Raw genomic sequence first — 14604 nt, forward strand, 5'->3', positions numbered from 1 at the left:
CAAGGATCCTTCCCTCTCCCTTGGGAGGGGGATCTTGGTAGCATTGAACCTCTGCCCAGAAAGGCAGATATGCTGCGGTTTCTGCACTATATGCTGGGGTCACTCCATGAACCAACCAGCAAAGGGGTGATGCCTGAAGGCAGGGCTCATTCTCTTTCCCCAGGGACTGAGGGCATCATTTCTACCAGCTTATACCTGCCCAGCGCATAGCTTTCTGTGACGCGTCTCCCAGTTTGCTATGCTCATACTGACACCCTGCACTGGTTAACGCAGTTCTCACAGAGTAACGGGGAGGCGTTCCATGCTGGTGAGGGTGTCACACCAGGTTTGAAGGGGTGAGCACCAAGCTCAGCAAATTCCCCTGGCTACAGGTGTGGCTGACGCAGCTAAGCCGACACAGCTAGGCAGGTCACAGAGCTGAGCCTGGTCAGTGGGGTTCCAGGAGAGTTCAGCTGCTCCCCCACCCCCGATGTTTGCCTTGCAGATGCTGAACCTTGCAAGCCCCCAGACTTTCCGAGACCTTTCCAAGCCCATGGGAGCTCAGACACTGGAAAGGAAACGCAAATTTATCCAGCGGTACCATGAGGTGGAGAAGAGCGAAGGTGAGTGCTTTCGGAGAATCACGGGAAGCACAAATCCAGCTCCCACTGAACCCCTTGAATGCTGGGTGAATTCCTAGGGAGATGTCACCTGCGAGAGGACCAGTTGATTTCCAGGGCTTGGGGAGAGCCGGAAGAGGGAGGGCTTCAGGTTCCTGGGACGTGCCTCCTACGAGGAGTGACTCCCATCCTGTCCCCCGTCCTGATGTGTCCTGCACTGCTAGGTCCCATCTCCACTCTCAGGCCAGAGACCAGTATTGGGGCAGGAGGCTTAGCAGCAGAGGCCACCTGCCCAGCAAGCATCCTTGCAGACATCCTGACTGATAGCTACAGTGGGGGTTTGGGGGAAGTGAGGCAATTTGGCCCCTGGGGAACAGGGTGATGTGGGAGAGAATAGGGATGGGGTGCGGAGCTTAAAGTGGGCTGAAAATTTCTGTGCGCTGGGGGGGAGGGGCTATCATTTTCTACTAAAATGAAAACAACATAACCTCTGCCTGTTTCCCATCCCACAGCATCTCTGCCCCCCACCTCCCCAACTGTCCTGCCCCCTCATCTGCTCTGCCCTCTGTGGGAGGGATAGCTCTGTGGTTTGAGCATTAGCCTGCTAAACCCAGGGTTGTGAGCTCACTCCTTGAGGGGGCCATTTAGGGAACTGGGGTAAAAAAAAATCTGTCTGGGGATTGGTCCTGCTTTGAGCAGCGGGTTGGACTAGATGACCTCCTGAGGTCCCTTCCAATCCTGATATTCTATTCTATGATTTAGCCTCACCACTGTTCCCCTTGCAGCTCCTGGGGTTCTTCAGCCCCTCTCAGGCTGGGCAAGCCACAGCGAGGTTCCCTCTCCCCCTTCCAGGCAGGGATGAAGGGGGAAGGAGAAGGGTAAAGGCCTCACAGGAGAGGATGGGGAAGGAACCACCCTAGCTGCTGGGTTCTTCCCCCCCCACCCCCAAGAATAGCCTTGGCCCCTGGGGGAAGGGGAGAATTGCTGGCTGCTTGTACCCCAAGAGGCAGGGCTGAAATGTGCGCTCCGCCAGGGCCTGACTCAGAGGTAGACATTTTATATTTGCCAGGTCTGCACCCCTTTTGACCTGGCGCACTTTAAGCACTGGGGGGATGGAGGAGGAGCAGGCAGGATGGCATGGAAGGAGGAGGGCATTCAGAATCTAGCTCCACGAATGTTAAGGCACCTGTCACTGTGGAATCTGCATCATCCACCGGGCTGTAGGGATTACATGGGACTCCATCCAGTCCTTATGTGACCACATGGCTGATCACTATGGGATTAACCCTCTTGCAAATGCAACAAAATAGCACCTAAGGACCCCAGGGACATCAAGGGGCACGGGGTGAGCCACATAGACCCTTTAGGGACTCTGCTCCCCTCCGGTATTACATCCAAAGTGTGTGCAATCACATGTAAAGGGGGTATGCACACATAGCCAGGTTGCAGAGTACCTGCCTGGTTGTGTGTGCATCCTATCTGGCATGCCCTTGCACATGGATCTTTGCACACCTATTTTTCAAACCCTGTCCCCCACAATTGTGTTGTGGTAATTTGCAGCTGTGCCTTCAAATGGCAATGTTTCAAACTGAGACCCGATTACCTCTAATTTACAGGAGACCCGTCGGCCCAGTGTCACTATTGCACCCACTACTCGTCGGCCATCATAGTAGCGTCGTACTTGGTCCGATTGGAGCCATTTACGCAGACCTTCTGCGCTCTTCAGGTAAAAGGACACCGCATTTAGCCTCTCTCATACGGAGCAGGTTCAGCTCTTCTATGCTACGTGGAACATGAGAGCTGATTCCAGCCACTGGCTAATGAGCTGCCCGTTCGTTCTTATGTCACAAGTGAAGTCTGGGATTGGTGGAGGCCCCATCCTGTTCCCATTGAACTCACTGGCAAAGCCTTAATGGGAGTAGGATCAGAGCTGTGTGTATATATTATATTCTAACAGAGGGTCCAGTCGTAGGACGGGGGAGCCTAGATTATCCATCACAATACTCTGACGTGTGTGTACTGGGATGGGATGGTAGCTGGTACTGGGCCTTACACATCCATCCCAGTGCACCTGTTATGTCCCCTGGGGCCTGTAGGGATACATCTGCACTGCACTAAAAAACCCGCAGCACCGAGTTTCAGAGGCCGGGTCAATTGACTCGGGCACATGGAGCTTGGGCTGCAGTGCAAAACTTTGCAGTGTAGAGGTTTAGGTTTGGGCTGGAACATAGGCTCTGAGACCCACCCCTTTCCGCTGACCAGGCCTATCTGTGGCCATGCTGCAGGTCTTTTATTGCAGTGGATGTATACCCTAAAACGAGGCATGATGGGAAATGTAGTTTGCCCAGTCGGGACTGAAAATCTGGAGGTCACATGACCAGGGAAGGCGGTGCCCACATTTGGGAAACTCTATAAGGCAAAGCCTGAGCTCACCACAAGAGCTAAGGGCTCAGACAAGAAGACCCGGTGAGGGGTTTTTTGTGTTGCTGTGCCTGGACGTGACTCCTTTTGTTTGGTGGTAAAGCGAACTCTGAGGAAAGAGGTGATGTCATTTGTCTCAGGAGCTTCCTTTTTACCTTCCCTGGCTGCACTGGCCTGTGGGCCTGCTTATTCAGGAGCATCCAGTTCAACAAGTGGCTGGGGTCACACCTTCAAGGACAGCGAGGTCCTTGCAGTTCAGTGCTATGCACCTGGAATTTTGATGCTGTTTACCTGGGGTTGGGAGAGGACCTGGGACAAGGTATTTTAGGGCGGCTCCTACTGACATCTGCATGTCTTTATGGTACAATCTGATATGGGGCAGCTGGGCTGAGCTTTCGGGCTGTGGTGCTCAGGTGCCATGGGATTGTTGTGTGGCGGAGGAGGGCTGGCCGCATCCCTCTCCAATTGCTTTGCTGCAGCTCTGATTTGTTTTTTTTTCTTTTAATGAGGTAATGGAAATAATGTGCTGTGTTAATTAAGCAATAAACCCCATGAAATTGGTTGTTCCCAGCAGTGGGCAATGGGCTAGTGAACCACCTGAGGCAATGCTCTTCCACGGTGTTCTGCGAACCATATGTTAGCAGCAGTCATCAATGACTGTGGCGCACTTAGCACTGTTGTAAACTACAAATGCTGCTCTGGCTCACCGGGATGCTTTTTATCCGTAACAAGCCACCAGTCTGCGTGGCTGCATTCATGTGTGATTGGTAGGTGGCTCCAAAAGCATCTGAGATCTAGATAAGCATCCAAAATTTTGCCTTGAGGTGGATCCGGTTAAACCACTGAATGGTTTCACCAGGTGCCTCATTCCTCTGGTCTTGCACTGATGCATGTGAATCAGAGCTGGTATTGTCTTTTCCCCATGTATACCTGATCCTGTAGCAGCTTAGGGACTGCTAACTCCCAGTTACAGTCAGGAGAGCAGCAGACTTGAGCAGCCTGAGCTATATGATTGGTTCAGCCAGGACTTGCAGCAATGTCCATAGCACATAGTCTGGGAATGATCTCTCCAATTCTGGTCACTGCAGTCTAATTGTAGCACCTTCTGCTGGCAGGGACACTACATACTATTACTGAAACAAACCTCTGTATTGGATGACTGAAAGGTAGCTAATGCAATGCTGATCTTTTTAAAAGGGCTCAGAGATGATCCTGATAGTTACAGGCTGGTGTGCATAATTCAGTACCGGGCAAACTGGTAGAAACTATAGCAAAGAACAGAACTATCAGACACATCAACACGATATGTTGGAGCAGAGTCAACATGGCTTTTGCAAAGGGAAATCATGCCTCACCAGTCTATTGGAATTCTTTGCGGGTGTCAGTAAGCATGTGGACAAGGGTGATCCAGACAATACAGTGTACTTGGACTTTTAGAAATAACCTTTAACGGGGTCCCACGCTAAAGGCTCGTAAGGAAACTAAATAGTCATGTGATAAGAGGGATAAGAATGAGGCTGAGGTGAGAGCTGCCTCTTAAGAAGAGAAGAGGCTTTATTGTGATTGGCCTGCTCCAAACCCCTCCCCTCTTCCCCCCCCCTCCGGTTGAACTCATCTGAATGGGAAACACAGCATCTCAGATCCAACTTCCTTTAAAAGGGCAGAGTTGGCTGGGGATCTTGATTCCTCTAGTCAATACAGCTGATAGCACCTGGCAATCCATGGGGCTAGGACAGTGCTGTTTAGTAAGGGAACATACAAAAAAAGGGATTCCAGAGCCTGTGATACTTCATTAAGTGTAATGGGCTTCAACATGGGTGGAAAGGGACTGTTGTGTTGCGACGCTGCACTGGGACTTGAGAGATGTAGGTTTTATTCCCAGCTCTCTGTGACTCCAGATGAGTCCTGAAACTCTTCCTGTAAATGCAGATAATGGCTGGTTAGCCTCTCTAGGGAGCTTGTAAAGTTTTATGTCTTTATAGCCATCTGAGAAGCGCTTTGAGCTCCTTGGATTTAAGGCCCTATCAGGACCTAGTATTATAATCCCTCAACATTATAATCCATGGCACATGCTCGGCCCCCACAGAATCAATTCTTATAGGAGCGCAGTTTGATTCTAACTTAGATTCTCCCCTGTGGACGCTTTACCTAACTGCTTTGCACAGCCCCTTATTGTACTGTGGCTATAACAGTATTTAACTTAACCCATATCCTTGATCACTGAAATGGCTTCACAGAAGGGAAGGAAACCCTAGGTCTTACTCCATGCGGCCCATGAAAAAGCTGTCAGAGTTTATGTTAATGTGCAGTTGAAAAGCATAATGCAATTCCAGATTTTCTTTTTCCCTCTCAGTGCAGTTTTTGTATTCCAAGAGAGAGAAAACCCATTAATTCTGATATAAATATATGCAAATAAATTTATTAATATAAGAAATGGGAAAATCAGTTATTGCTTCCTTTATAAATAATACAGGCTTAAGTTTTAAAGATATTACTTTTCCTTAAAATGAATTAGACAGCCAGGGAAAAAATCACATTTTTTCTTGGTGGTAATATCTTTAACCAGATTTGTCACACTAACAGCATTTCCTATGTATATATTATTTTTATTTAATACAGGTAATCTTTTTATTACAAATCATATTGTTTCTCATGAGATTACCATCAGCGCTCATAAAAGCTGCAAAAAAAGATGAAAAAGCATCAATCACTACCAGACACAGTGCGCTGTGTGAAGATTAAATATACAAAACCCTTTAATATGCTTCAATGAGATACTTGTTAGCTGTTGATTTATTTATAGTCCTCCTTCTACCCTGTTTTAATTTCAATGTGAATTTGACTCCAAGGGTCCTTGCCTGATAGTGATCAAGAGCAAGATGACCTTGTGCATCAGATTGTCTCCTAGCTAGGCTTGCCTGTGTGATCTTGGTCAGAGGTTTGTTTGTGGTCCCTGGAGTTGGAGTGGAAAGGCTCCACGATGCTCAGTGGGCTGGGTGAGAAACAAGGAAGTGGAGTGGAAGTCATGCCCTGGTATTGTGAATTGGAGATGAGGCTGGGCCAAACTTCTGATCCAAAATGGCTTTGCTAAGACTACAGCTGGTGTTTCCCTTTGACTGCGGCCAGGAGTGGCCTAGTATAGATTTTTGTGGACAGGAGCAGAACAGGCACATTCCAAACTTAAGCTCCGTTGACTTCAGTGGCATGCACCTGCTTACCCAAAGGTGGAGTTTGCTCTGCAGTGTGATATAGTGGAGGGGTAGGTGTCTCATTTTTTGCACATGCACAGCTCCTCTCGTTGGGCTGCATGGATGCTTATCTGTCACTTTTATATTTTTGAGACTGAAAGGTAAACCCCAGTCACCTCTAGCTAGGTAGAAGGGACGTATTAGTCTTGATCTAGCTCCTGAAGCAAACAGGAGGAGGAGAGAGGTAAACAGAGGAAATGAGGTTATCCCAACAAGTCAGCAACAGACAGAACCTTACGGGCTTGCATGCAAATCTGGCACTATTTGTGCTTACGTGATGTCCCTCCCCTGAGACTGAACTGGGGAGCTAAAAGCTTGAACTGCTACAGCTTGAGCTAAAGGGGTGTCTCTCTGTAGCTGTGGGCTGTCACAATTCATATCCTCTGCAGATCAGCAGAGCTAGGGACCTGTAACACACATGCACCAGTGAGTTACACTAACTTATGTCCATGCCTGTACAGAGCAAGCTGATTGCATGTAGGAAAGTAGCAGCTAGGAAATATAGTCCCTCACAAAATTAATCACTGGGGATTCACGTCAGCTGAAGTGCAGCCTGTAGGCACCCAGGTCAAATTTAATGTTACCTGGCCTTTGACTTCTCAAATTCAGCTTGGGAAGCTGCCACATGTGAAACAAATTACCCACATCTCCAAACCCTTACATAAAATTAGGCCCAATGAAGCCTGAGTGAGAATGTTTTCTCTGGAGAGGCCTAATGGTCTGGCTAGCCCAAGTGCAGCTCAGTGCCGGAATTCAGCTTCCTGAAATAGCATCCCTGGATCCTCTTTCCTTTGGTCCAGTCTCCCAACATGAGAAGGGCCAAGGGTCCACCTTGGACTGGTGAGGCCTAGCCCTGCTATAAATGAATCCAATGCAGACTGTACCTGAAGCCACCATCTCTCTTGGTGAAGAGGATTGTGGAACACAGTAGCTGAACTGGAAGCGGCTGTTAATTGCCCTAATATTCCTACCTTCCTTATGGATGGAATTTAGGGTGCTTCTACTGGCTGAGCACAGGGCTGTTCCCGTGGTCCCCAAATGCTTCCTGGCTTCTCTTTAACAAAGTGGGCAAACACCAGGAGTGAAATGAGCTCTGTTGATCTGTCCAGGTACTTCTATGTTCCTCATCACTATAGCATCTGAGCACCTCATAATTAACAGATTCTATCTTCACAGCACCCCTAGGCAGGGCCGCCCAGAGGATTCCGGGGGCCCGGAGTCTTCGGCGGCGGGGGGCCCTTCCGTTCCGGGACCCGCCGCCGAAGTGCCCCGAAGACCCGCGGCGGGAGCCCCCCGCCGCCGAATTACCGCCGAAGCGGGACCCGCCGCTGAAGTGCAGCCCGGTCTTCGGCGGTAATTCGGCGGGGGGGGGCCCGCCGCGGGTCTTCGGGGCACTTCGGCGGCGGGTCCCGGAACGGAAGGGCCCCCCGCCGCCGAAGACAGGGCTGCGCTTCGGCGGCGGGTCCCGCTTCCCCCCCGCCCCAGCCCCAGCCTCTTACCCCCGGCTCCCTCCTCACCCGGAGTCTCAGTGCCTCGCCGGAACAGCCGCAGCGTGTGGCTGGCGGGGCCTGAGCTCCGTCCCGCTCAGAGCCACGTGGTGAGGGGGCGGGGCTGGGAGCTCCCCGCCGAGCGGATGGAGCTGAGCTCAGCCCGGAGCTCCCAGCCCCGCCCCCTGACCATGCGGCTCTGAGCGGGGCGGGGCTCAGGGGCCCCGGCGGAGACTCGGCGCTTGATGCGCTGAGGCTCCAGGAGAGGGGCGGAGGCGGGAGCCTCAGCTGTTCTCTTGGGGGCCCCTGCGGGGCCCGGGGCAAATTGCCCCCTTTGGCCCCCCCCCCTCTGGGCGGCCCTGCCCCTAGGTGGTAAGGAAGGACTAGCCACATTTTACCATCGCGGAACTGAGGCGCAGATTAGAATAAGTGACTTTCCTAAGATCACACAGAGTATCTGAGCCTCCCGAGTCCCACACCTCTGCCCCATCCACTGGGCCATCTTTCCTGCCCCGATAAAGTAACTTCTATATCCAACCTTTCCTTCAAAGATGCCAGGAAAGCCCATATTCTCCAGGATTTGCCTGGGACTTGGAAAAATTTTGTGTGATGTTCTGTGGTGGTGTTTGGAGAAATATTCTGGGTTAAATGGTGGTTATCCCAAGCCCTGACCAAGAGGCCGTGCGGAGTTGCACTTCATCAGTGTCTCTAAGGGTATATCTGCACTTGGAGTATGATTACCAGCTCCCGTAGACATACTGTACTGGCTGTCATTGAGTTGGTGCACTAAAAATAGTAGTGTAGCCGCAGTGATGAGAGAGGCTAGCCCTGCCAAGGGCAAACCCGTCTCTAGACCCCATGGGTACATTCTCAGGCGGCTAACCCAATCCACTGCCTGTGCTACTGCATCTACACTGCTATTTTTAGTGTGCTAGCCTGATGAGAGCTAGCAGGGGTATGTCTGCTCCAGCTGGGAACCACACCCCTAGCTCCAAGAGTCGACATACTCGAAGTGCCACTGTTGGAATCTTTAATCTACATTTAAGGAAAAGAGGGAGTTACGAAAAACAGGCTTCTGCACTGAGTCAGGTGTCACCAGCTAAGCAGGCTTGGGCGGTCGTGGATGGGAGACCTGCAAGGAAAGACCTAGGTGTGTGTCCCTGTTCTGAGTCAATACTGACACAACACCCCATCCCAGTGTGGAGGGGTTTGGATGAGATGTGAAACCAAGTCCTAAGCACTTCTGGGCTCTCCATTGGCCAGGGCACTTTTCACAAGGGTGACAGCAGGGGCATGGGACCGAAATCCTAATGGGGCAAATTTCCCTCTGCAATTTCAGTGAGGCATGGCTGTCTTCACTATTGGATAAAGTGGCTTAATGCTGATAAATAGTTATTTTATGCTAGAAGTAAATGTGTTTCAGCGGTGGGAGTCGTGATCCCAATATAAATATGAGGGGGTGGGGCTTTCGAGATGTGCCTATGTGACTTTGACTCCCAAATGGATTTGTGCGCCTATCGGACCTGTGCTCCTAAATCACTGTGGCACATTTGAAAATGACACCTGAAATATATCATGGTCTCCATCCTAGGCAAAACTTCCAATTAAATCAATAAAAACATTTCCCAAAGGCCCTGATTTTATGAAATCATCCCTATTCAGGAAGAGCACTTACGCTTAGCGCCCATACAATTAAGCATGTGTATGTGGTGGATGTAAGCATTCATTTAATTCCGTTCCTGAGTCAGAGTCTGAGGAAGTATCCCAGAGTCAGGCCCATTGTTTGTAAAGTACTTGGACGTAAGAGACGCTACAGAAAGGCGTGATCATTATCAGCATTAATGTAAGAGAGCCACATTTCTGCTTGGTTCCAAGTTCCTGCAAGCTAGACAATATCTCCAGGCATGATTGCCCTCTTGGTTATACATGCATAACCGAGGGCAGAGTCAGGCCCTTCCTGATATGTTCCTAGATTATCATTAGAAAATGGGCTGTGATTCGGCATCTGCCTCTTGGTTGTGTAAAGTCACGAAGAACATTGGAAATCCAGCCCTGATCACTGTCTGTCTCTCCCCATGTCTGCAGGGGGGAAGTTTTGATGTAGCAGACCGGATGTTTCACAGTGTGAAGAACGCGTGGGACTCGGCATCGAGAGAGAACATGAGTGACGTCCGGGAGCTCATCCCTGAGTTCTTCTACTTGCCTGAATTCTTAATCAACTGCAATCACTTTGAATTCGGTAAGTACTGGGTGGAGTGTGAGCGCTCCTACCGGCGTTGTGCTGGGAGATGGGATCTGGCTGTCGCAGCTGCCCTGGCTGACTGACCTGGGGCTGAGCTGTGAATTTGGATCCAGATCCAAAGCATCTCAGTTTCAAGGGGCTTTGGGTTCAGTCTCCCATTTCAGGGCTGTCTTCTGTGGAGATAGGCAGAAGGGTTGGCATGGGTGGTCCAGTGGTTAGGACACTGCCCTAGAGCCTTGGAGAACTGGTTTCAATTCCCTGCCACAGACACCCTGTGTGACCTTGGTCAAGTCACTTATCCTCTCTGTGCCTTGGTTTCCCATCTGTACAATGGTGAGAATCACCCCAGATTCATACCAGCCAAGGCAACTTAACCAGCCATGTCAGTGTCCAGCTGCATGTTGGTCACATTTCAGTATTTAAGGTCTCGTGAGGTGAGCCATGGGCTAAGGAAAGCCAAGGCAGGGAGAGGTTGCTAACAGGCAGCAAAGACCTAGGGTGATTTAGCCTTGAGAGGAGAAACCTTAGAAAAGCAATGGACCCAAACACAGCTGAACCCTTTGGGTGATTGAAATCAGAACCCAGACCCTGATCTGAATGGAGCCAAATGGGGTGAACCGGAACATAGATCTGAAATTTACTTTTATACCCATTCTAGTCAGTCTGTCTCTATAATGGGCAGAAGCCCACATCCACACACTCCTAAATCTTGTGGACGTTTGTTGTCCAGACCTTAACCTTGGTCTGGATTTTGTGATCAGGGCCCAGCTCTAGAGAGATGGGACTTGGCTGGAGTATTTAAGATGATGATAGGTGTGGTGAAAAGTGATTTGCACATTCCTGTTACACTGTCCTATGATGCAAGAACAAGGGGTCGCTCTATGAAATTAATGGCAGGCAAAAGATGATTACAGATTTTATAGAGCAGATTCCTTCAGGGAAGTCCTACAGCCTGTGTTACACAGGAGTTAAAACTAGATGATCACAATGGCCCCTCCTGACCTTGGAATCTATGAATCTGTGAAAATCCCTGGCAATGGGCTGTTTTAGCAATTATCTCCAGTGATTAGCGCTGCCCAGTGCCGAGGCCCATAGAATGATAGTGTTTCAATAAAGCAGGTGGTGACAGGTTTGTCTGGATCCAGTCCGTAGTCAGGGCTAGAACAGAGTTCATGTTGAGAACATATGTGATTTTATTGTGGTAATGACGAGCAAAGAGAGACCTTCCGCAGGTTCCTCTTTGGGCAAGCACCCGCAAGTTTGCATTCTCACTAGAACATCCTCTCAGCTATTTGATCACTCTAGATCTACCAAACTGGACTGGGAATCCCCAGAGAAACACCTTCCTGCAGTATTTTAGGAGGCCAGGTCTATATTCCGCTAGAACCCAAAATTGCACAAGGGAAAACCAGTGGGAATAGGAAGTCATCTGACCTTCTTCAGACCCCCAGGCTCTCTTGGGTTTTGGAAAAGCTTGATTTCCATTTGCCATTGGGCAATGACTCTGGTTGGTTCTTGTACCTAATTTTCCCTTTGTAAATGTTGCAGGCAGCATGCAGGACGGAACTGTGCTGGGGGATGTGCAGCTGCCCCCCTGGGCAGATGGAGACCCTTATAAATTTATCCACTTGCATAGACAGGTTAGTATGTAGCTCAGGCACTGTGGTCTGGCACCACAGTGGATCCCAGGCAATGGGAGATGGATGTGATGTACTAGAGATGGGGCCAAACAAAAACATCAGCCTCAAACACGCCCAGCTTGGAGGAGGTTCAAATCTAGTTCTGAACTTTGCAGATGGCTCTTGTCCCTGTAACAGGCTAACTCAAAGCAGGGGTGCAAACACTCCACTGTAACTAACCAGTCCTTTTACACAAGCTACAGTAATATTCTTGTTTGTTATTGTTTTACTTGGGTTCCAGTAGCACCTAGAGGTCCTGATTGACATCAGAGGCCCATGACACTAGGCATTGTACAGATACACACATAGTGAGTAGAGCGGGTCGAAACATTGTCAGCGGAACACTTTTCCATTGGAAAATGCAGTTTTGTCAAAATCAAAATTCTGGTGGGAATGCTCCAGGTTTCAATTAAATTTTCAACGGGAAAGAGTAACTTTATCCCTTTGTTTTCAACTTTTATGTTATAATGTAGTTTTTAATATGTTGTATTTTATCTCTAATATTTTATATGTATATCCTATTTTATATTCATTATACCATGTTAGAGAGACAAGGTGGGGGAGATAATATCTTTTATTGGACCAACTTCTGTTGGAAAACGAGACAAGCTTTCGAATTTACTCAGAGCTCTTCTTCAGATCTTGGAAAGAGAATCAGAGTGTCACAGCTAAATACAAGGTGGAACAAATTGTTTTTAGTGTAAGGAGTTAATACATGTTCCAAGAGACACTTCAAGGTGAAGTGGGCAAATAGCACCTCTGCAGTCATAGGACAAAGGGGGGTTAGTGGGTTATAGATTGTTGTAAGAAGCCATAAATCCAGTCTCTTTATTGAGTCCATGATTTTTAGTGTCTAGCAAAGTTCTGAATTGAAACTCCCAGGATCATCTTGTGAAGGTGTTGTGCAGGTTTCCTTTGAGGATGAGAACCGAGAGGTCAGATACAGAGTGGTCACTTTGTGAGAAGTGTTCACCCGCAGGTGATGTGGAGTTTTTGTCTTTTTGTGCGAGTTCATTTGAGAGCATAGTAATTGTCTGATTGTTGTTGGGGCATTTAGGGACCAACACGGCTACAACAGCACTGCAAACAACAATGGAGGATAGTGAATGTTGCCATTTATAATGCATTGGCATTATTGAAATGCAACGTTTTTAGGTTTCAGAGTACAGGGCTTTTTGGACTGTCTGTTCCACAAGAAATTGAGAAATTTCTGTGTGTTCCAATTGGGAATGGACCCAAGTTTTGAAATGTTGGAATTTCTCATGGAACGGGAATTCTGTTTCCAGCCACCTCTCCAGTGAGAATCAGCCCCTGCCCCAGAAAGTTTACAGTTTAACCACACAAAGGGAGAGAGAGAAGCATCATTAGCCCATTGTGCAGATGAGATGAAGTGACTTACCCAAGGTCACACAGGAAGTCTGCGGCAGGGACAGACCAGTCCTTACCCAAATTTGGAGGCTGGAAATGGAGCGCCCAAACAGCCCCTCTGCAGGTTTGCAGAAGCAGCTGTACCTACTCCCTGCTCCCATACATGTAGGTCTGGCCACTAGAGTCAAATAGACATGGATTCATTGATTGGCCATCCCCTGGACTTGCTTATCAGGCTCTTCCCTGCCTCCAGGCACTTGGCTGTGATTCAGGAGACCTGGATTTAATTTCCTGCCCTGCCACAGGCTCCCTGTGTGACCTTGGGCTAATCACTTAATTGTCCTGAGCCTCAGGGTCCCTGTCTGTATAGTGGGGATCATAGCCCTAACTCCGAGGGGTGTTATGAGGATATATTCATAGATATTTGCGAGCTGGTCAGGTACTGTAAAATCCACGGTCTGGCTGTTTAGACTGTAAGGTCTCCAGGGCTGGGACTGTGCCTTTGGTGTCTTGTGCAGTGCTGTGCATGCTCTCGGCACTTAAAGAACCACAGCTAAAACCATGTTCTTTGTGCCAAATGGCTTAGAGTCTCAGCTGGGTGCAGTTCAGCAAAGAAGCAGTATCAAGTTTACAAGATTGCCCATAGACTGATCTGCAGTAGAGGAGGTCAGACTCAGGCTGTAGCCCAGTGTCCTGTATCTGACAATGGCCAGCACTGCAGCTTCAGAAGAAGGTGCGAGATTCCTACAGTAGTGAAATGTGGGGTAATCGCCCCCCCCCCCCATGAAGGTCTCACTCTAACCCTGAGTAGTCAGAGGTGGGTATGAACTCTGAAGTACGGGGGATTGTATCTTTTCCCAAATAGAACTGTTCTAACCCTGGATGTTTTTGTTGTCCGTATAAATGCCCAATCCCTCTTTAAATCTTGTTAATTTCCTAAAGAAGACCATTAAAAAAGTCCATTCCAACAGCATTGAGCACCCCGGTTCTTGCTTCTGAGGCGGTGGGGAACAAAGGGTTGCTCTTAAAATAAAGTTGGGATGAGACAGTTCATACCCCAAAATGAGGAACTGTGAAGCAGCCCCCAGGGTTGCTGTTAAAATGCATGTTTGTCTCCCTGTGGCTAGTGGAGCTGGGGAAAAGTGACTTTCAAACACAAACTGAACAGCTGCTCTGTCGCCTTTGAATCCATCATGCACTTCCTTATGCTTTGCTGACCAGCGCCAAGCAGTTTGCTGTATGTAATTCATATGCTAACTGCTCTCACTAAGGAGAACGGCTTTGGAGCCCAGGCATTGTGTGTTTTTGTTGTTCAGGTTGTATGATGTGCTTGTTCTCTAAGCTACTCTTTAATCAGTGTCGCTGCGGACAGGGTAATTTAGACGGGCTGCATTTGACTAGTTGTCTGCTCTGTGAAATGTGCCGTTCTTTGGGCTGCCATTAGCTCATTTGTTTCTGCTGCTTGCTGGATGGGAGGGTGTTCTGGGGAGACCCACTAATGCAGCAGCAGGTGTCGTTGCAGAGTCAGGCCGGAGAGAGATGGAAAAGCTCTGTCAGTAA

At 49.0% G+C, this 14604-nt stretch overlaps 1 protein-coding gene across 3 annotated transcripts in view; it reads left to right on the plus strand.

Annotated features, from left to right (window-relative positions):
- The window catches only part of WDFY4 (WDFY family member 4), a 285705-nt gene that overhangs the window by 232451 nt on the left and 38650 nt on the right, over positions 1-14604 (plus strand). For all 3 annotated transcript variants that reach the window (XM_045025801.1, XM_045025800.1, XM_045025802.1), the window contains 4 exons: positions 485-602; positions 2216-2325; positions 9841-9994; positions 11546-11637. In XM_045025801.1, coding sequence (XP_044881736.1) covers positions 485-602; positions 2216-2325; positions 9841-9994; positions 11546-11637 — 474 coding nt within the window. The remainder of the gene's footprint in view (positions 1-484; positions 603-2215; positions 2326-9840; positions 9995-11545; positions 11638-14604) is intronic.

The sequence above is a fragment of the Mauremys mutica genome, chromosome 7 (genome assembly GCF_020497125.1).
Source record: "Mauremys mutica isolate MM-2020 ecotype Southern chromosome 7, ASM2049712v1, whole genome shotgun sequence".
NCBI classification, from domain to species: Eukaryota; Metazoa; Chordata; order Testudines; family Geoemydidae; genus Mauremys; species Mauremys mutica.